General features: G+C 49.9%; 1 protein-coding gene across 1 annotated transcript; it reads left to right on the top strand.

Moving 5' to 3' along the window:
- The first annotated feature begins 301 nt into the window (after window positions 1–301).
- AP5S1 (adaptor related protein complex 5 subunit sigma 1) lies at window positions 302–1,376 on the top strand. Its single transcript, XM_056853663.1, has 2 exons — window positions 302–474; window positions 950–1,376. The coding sequence occupies exons 1-2, from the start codon at window positions 302–304 to the stop codon at window positions 1,374–1,376; spliced, it is 600 nt and encodes a 199-aa protein (XP_056709641.1).
- The last annotated feature ends 4,859 nt before the right edge of the window (window positions 1,377–6,235 follow it).

Here is a 6,235-nt window from a genome sequence, read left to right as displayed (position 1 = left end):
CACCTGGATGGCCACTGTGTGATCAGACTGCTGGACTCGATGGGCCTGGGTCTGATCCAGCAGGGCTTTCCTTAATTTCTTGTGATCTGGCAGGTACATCTGTTGGGATCCACATCTGGCAGATCTGGGGGGAATGAAAAGGAGCTCTAGAGACTGAGGGGCTATTTGAAAAGCTGCCTCCCTAAAATTCATGGACTCAAATGATGTGACTTGGCTTGGTCTCCTCTGAGTTGCCTGGACCTTGGGATCATGTCCTTCTTTCTCAATCTCCAACCCCTTCTGCAGTAACCAACCAGTCACCATGGTCCACGCTTTCTTGATCCACACAATTCGCTGCCGGCCTGGGGATGAGGCCGGGCCCTGCCGGGTGCTGTATTCAAGAGTCTTCGGTCCCGAAACGTTGGAAGAGGGCGGATGTCAGGATGTCGAGAAGGAGCGGCTGTGCAGAAAGGAACAGATCCTGGCTGTGGCAAGGTAATTGATTGAAAGCTGCCCTGGGCGGAGATGCAATTTAAGGAGGACAGCCTGCATGGCGTAGGGGTTGAGAGGGGCAGATTCTAATGTGGAGAACCAGGTTTGATTCCCCACTCCTCCACATGAGCGGCAGACTTTAATCTGGAAATCTGGATTTGTTTTCCCACTCCTACACATGAAGCCAGCTGGGTGACCTTGTGCTAGTCACAGCTCTCTTAGAGCTCTCTCAGCCTCACCTACCTCACAGGGTGACTGTTGTGGGAAGGGGAAGGGAAGGTGATTGTAAGCTAGTTTGATTCTTCCTTAAGTGGTAGAGAAAGTCGGCATATAAAAACTATCTCTTCTCCTCCTTCTTCTCCTTTTCCTCCTTCTCCTCCTCCTCCTTCTTCTCCTCCTTCTCCTCCTCCTCCTCCTCCTTCTTCGCCTCCTCCTCCTCCTTCTTCTCCTCTTCCTCCTTCTCCTCCTCTGTTCACAGGCAAGCAGAATCGGTGTGCAAATTATCTCAGCAGGCCTCCGGGAAGCCCCCCTCCGACCACCTCATCCAGCTGCCTGACGAGCCCGTTTCCCTGCAGGACGCTCCGTCGGGGGTCTTCCGCCTCCCCTCGGGGGACCCCTTCCGTGAGGACAAGGCCGTTCTGTGGCTGGGGGTCCAGTGCCTGGGCTTCGCTCTGGTCTGCGACCCGCACGAGAACCTGATGCTGGCCGAGAGCACCCTGCGGCTGCTGGCGAAGGAGCTGCTGGACCACCTCAAGCTGCTGAGCTCAGGAAGCGACGTGGTGCTGAAGGCCGACAAGACCGAGGTCATCCTCAGCAAGTTGCTGCCCCACGGCCAGCTGCGCTTCCTGAACGACCAGTTCGTGCGGGGTCTGGAGAAGGAGGTGGCCGCCTCACTGGGCAAATAGATCTCTTTGTGTGACCCGTGATTAAACTGTGTAATTTGCTGCAGGAGGATGTGGTGATAGATGGTTTTAAGAGGGTTTGCGCCCACCACTTCTGTCCTGTCTTCCCTTCTTCCTCCCGCCTGGGCCAGCCTCAAAATGGACAGCACTCGTTTCACACCCTCCTGTCTTGCGTGGTGTAGTGGTTAAGAGCGGCGGTTTGGAGTGGTGGACTCTGATCTGGAGAACTGGGTTCGATTCCCCACTCCTCCATGTGAGCGGCCGAGGCTAATCTGAACTGGATTTTTCCCACTCCTAGACATGAAGCCAGCTGGGTGACCTTGGGCTAGTCACAGCTCTCTCAGCCCCACCTTCTTTACAGGGTGTCTGTTGTGGGGAGGGGAAAGGAAGGCGATTGTAAGCCAGTTTGATTCTTCCTTAAGTGGCCAAGAAAAGTCGGCATATAAAAACCAACTCTTCTTCTTCTGTAAAATACTGCTTCTGCTATTTGGTGTTTTGACACCACTTTTCTGTGTGTTCAAAGGATCTCGCGTGATTGGAGTACAACAACCTGGCAACCCTATTGATGGACCAGGGGTCTGATTCAGTATAAGGCAGCTTCATGTGTTCAGGTGTTTATTAAAGCCAGTGTGTTGTAGTGGTTAAGAGTGGTGGTTTGGAGCAGTGGACTCTGATCTGAAGAACTGGGTTTGATTCCCCACTCCTCCACATGAAGCCAGCTGGGTGACCTTGGGCTAGTCACACTCTCTCAGCCCCACCTACCTCACAGGGTGTCTGTTGTGGCGAGGGGAACAACTCTGTTTTAAAAGCACTGCGGAACTCCTGAAGAAGAAGAGTTGGTTTTTATATGCCGCCTTTCTCTACCACTTAAGGCAGAATCAAACTGGCTTACAATCACCTTCCCTTTGCCCTCCCCACAACAGACACCCAGTGAGGTAGGTGGGGCTGAGAGAGTGTGACTAGCCCAAGGTCCCCCAGCTGGCTTCGTGAGGAGTGGGGCAACAAATCCGGTTCACCAGATTAGCCTCCGCCACTCATGTGGAGGAGAGGGGAATCAAACCCGGTTCTCCAGATCAGAATCTACCATTCCAAACCACAGCTTTTAACCACTACACCAAGCTGGCTCTGATGTTGCTAAGGAGGGAGTTCCGCCAGGCCGGAGCCAGGGCCAAGAAAGCCCTGGCTCTTGTTGAGGACAGCCGCACACTTTTAGGGCCTCTGACCACCAGTAAGTCATTATTCATCAAACGTAATGTTCTTTTGGGGGGTGGACCAGAAGAGGCGGTCCCAAAGGTACGAGGATCCCAGACTCTAATCTGGAGAACTGGGTTTGATTCCCCACTCCACATGAGTGGTGGACGCTGATCTGGAGAACCAGGTTGGTTTCCCCACTCCTCCACATGAAGCCAGCTGGATGACCTTGGGCTAGTCACACGCTTTCTCCGAACTCTCTCAGCCCCACTTACCTCACAAGGTGTCTGTTGGGAGAGGAAGGGAAGTGCAAGCCAGTTTGAGTCCCCTTAAAAAAAGATAGAGAAAATCGGGGGATTTGCATTGCCTTACATTGAATGCAGAAAGGGGGGGGTTCTTGCATTCATGCTACCTTCGATCCAGCAGCCTCAAACAAACAAGGCTTTGCTTTAAAAAAAACATTTCACGCAGAACTGCCGCCCATTTTAAACAGCGGAAGAGGGTTGTGCAGGTCAGAGCTCCAAGAAACACCAGCACGTCTCCACAAATCCCCTTCTTTTCCCCGAAGTAAAGGAGGATGGGTTATTCTAGCATTTCTTTGCTGGTTTGGGTGTCAAAAACCAAAAACTTGGGGGGGGGGAATGGATGAGGGGAGGGGAGATGGGCAAAACAGTGGGTGTGAACAAGGGCGGAGAAATAAAGAATGTTTTCAAGCTGTCCTCACGCTCAAGGGAAACTGGCTCAGATACGGTGAAAAATAAACATCGCGGCAAAAAGTGTTCGGGAAAACAACGGCGAATAAATGACGGGAAAACGTTTCCAACACCAAACGGAGGGAAAAACGTGGAGTTGTTCATCTGAGAGCCGGTGTAGTGGTTAGAATGTCGGAATAGGACCTGGGAGACCCAGGTTCAAATCTCTGCTCTACCATGGAAACTTGCCAGGTGATCTTGGACCAGTCACACGCTCTCGTCCTTGCCAGCATGGCATAGTGGTTAAGAGAGGTAATTTGGAGCGGTGGAGTCTGATCTGGAGGACAGGGTTACCGGTAGGGTTCCCAACCTCTGGAGATCTGCTTTTACAACTGATCTCCAGCTGATTGAGATCAGTTCCCCTGGAGAAAATGGCCCCTTTGGCAATGGGACTCTATGGCATTGCAGTCCCTCCCCTCTCCAAACCCTGCCCTCCTCAGGCTCCACCCCCAAAATCGCCTGGCAACCAGCGGGAGGGTTGAGGGTGGAGACATGGTGATGGGGGCATCCAGGATGCGAAGGCATCACTTTCGGTAGACAACCCAGAGGAGACAATGGGTAGCTCTAAGAATCACGGGAAACTCTTTGGTAAAACACTCAACCCCTAGGATTCCTGGCCAATCTGGCCTGGAGGAAAATTCCTTGCTTATCCCAAAGTGGTGATCGGCACTACCCTGGGCATGCAAGAAAGGGCCACGAGAGCCAAGCACTGACGCAACCCTTCCTGCCCTCCCTCTCATCATTTGCCGAACACCGCCACAGATTAAATCTATCCGTACAGAACTATTCCAGTACGCAGCTGCTGCGGCCAGAACTGGGTTCGCCAATCATTGGAAAGCCGAAATTCCTCCAGAAAGAACCGAATGGATTATAGAGTCACAAGACCATGCCGCGATGTCGAGACTAACATACCTTCTCAAAAGCCAGTTCATGGAAGATGATAAACAGAAGTGTTTCCTTGGACATGTCTTTTTAAAATATTGTATTACTTTGTGGATGATGTCAAAAAGGGCAAGAGTCCAGTAGCACCTTAAAGACTAACAAAAATATTTTCTGGTAGGGTATGAAGAAGTGAGCTGTGGCTCACGGAAACTCATACCCTACCAGAAATTATTTTTGTTAGTCTTTAAGGTGCTACTGGACTCTTGCCCTTTTTTGACTACTGCAAACAGACTAACACAGCGACCCACTGTGAATTATCTTTGGGGATGATGTTTAGTGAAGGCCTATGGCCACATACAAATAAATTTCTCACCGATAAACAGAAGTGGCAGCCGTCATTTGACAGATTTCCATGACTGAATTATGTAGACAGTGGAGCAGCGAATGGGCGTAGAAGATATATCAGTAATAGAGAATGTGTAACAGCCCATTCCTGAAAATGCGGCACGCGGAGTCGGCGGGGAAGAGGCGCGGCGGCGCCTCTTCCTAAGCCGAATCGCGCACGCCGCAAAACAAAAAAAAAGCCGTTTCGTGGCTTTTTTTTGTTTTGTTTTACCGGGGCCTTTCGCCCCATAGGGAACAGTGAGGCTGCGCCTGCTAAAAACCAGCCAAAACGGGATAGGAAGCCACCTACCCGGCGGCTCATCCCCCCGGAACGGCCCCAGAACGCCCCCCTGCGCTGGCGTGGCCTCTCTACGCCGTGGCCTGCGCCATGGAGAGGCCACACTGGCGGAGGGGGGGAGGCACGGTCCTGCGGCCCTCTGCTGCCAGCGGGACTGGCCTCACCGCCAGCGTAAGTGCGTTGAAACACGCGATTAGGCGCACTTACGCTGGCGGAGAGGTCACGCTGCCTCCTAAGAAGATTCGGCCCGATTTTCAGGAACGGGCTGTCAGCGTATCTAGTTTTAAGGCTAGGATGATTATGTTGTGTCCGTGAAAGCACAGACAGTACAGTTTATTGGAACAGTCCATGGCCAGTGAAATATCCATCACATATACAGAATAAAAGATATTAATTTTTAAAAAGGAAATCAAAGTGATCCAAAACATGTAACGTATAAAACATTATATACAATCGTAAACATGATTAACCATTAAAATCCACGGATAATAATAGACACTGTCATGAAATTAGAGGTGCTATAACATTCTACCTACATGAAACCTAAACTGTTTATAAGTGACTTACGTTTGATAATTGCAATATACAGAAATTAAGGCACAGACAGTACATACACTCACATAGCCCGATTAGAGTGCTTCTGCTCAAGGACAGACTCCCCTCCCTCCTTCCCCGTCCGTGAATGCAAAAGAACTCTCTGACCCCATATAGATTGCTTTGTTCCTTCAATAGAGCGAAGGACTCGTTAGACGCGCTTGCGCAAGAAAAAGTGCTGACTTAGTATCTTTAATATGCAATAATAGTGCATATTCCTTCAATTTGCAGGATCTGAGCAGGGCTGTCAAAGATAGGACATTTTGGAGGACTTTCATTCATAGGGTCGCCATGAGTCGGAAGCGACTTGACGGCACTTAGCACACACACACACACACAATAGTGCTAGAGAGACTGTATGGTCGAATGTATCTTTTAATGGAATGTAACTGCCTTCATGATATAAAAAGTACTGCTTGCCCCTTGCTCAGGTGTGGCAGCCTCCCGGCTCTGTTTGATTTGGAGTCTGTGCACCCGGTTCTATGGCTTTGGCCAAAATAAAGAGCTGTAGTTTATCCAACCTCCCCTCTATTGTCTTCTTCTTCTTCTTCTTCTTCTTTTTTTAAATAATATTTTTTATTCGACAATATTTTAATATTTTTTATTATTTTTCAAGTATATAAACAAACAGTTCAACAATTGATAAAAGTTGGTTCTTGTAGGTTATCCGGGCTGTGAGACCGTGGCCTTGGTATTTTCTTTCCTGACGTTTCGCCAGCAGCTAATTAAAGAAGATTTAATTCTATGTTGCTGAAATGATG

This window comes from Euleptes europaea, chromosome 7, assembly GCF_029931775.1.
Source record: "Euleptes europaea isolate rEulEur1 chromosome 7, rEulEur1.hap1, whole genome shotgun sequence".
Taxonomy (NCBI): domain Eukaryota; kingdom Metazoa; phylum Chordata; class Lepidosauria; order Squamata; family Sphaerodactylidae; genus Euleptes; species Euleptes europaea.
This window is presented reverse-complemented; position numbering and strand designations above follow the sequence as displayed.

Excerpts from the sequence above, each read along its gene's own strand:
- AP5S1 (XM_056853663.1), top strand. The coding sequence starts at position 302 with ATGGTCCACGCTTTCTTGATCCACACAATTCGCTGCCGGCCTGGGGAT. Across the intron at positions 475-949 it reads CAGATCCTGGCTGTGGCAAG|GCAAGCAGAATCGGTGTGCA; the intron begins GTAATTGATTGA and ends CTCTGTTCACAG.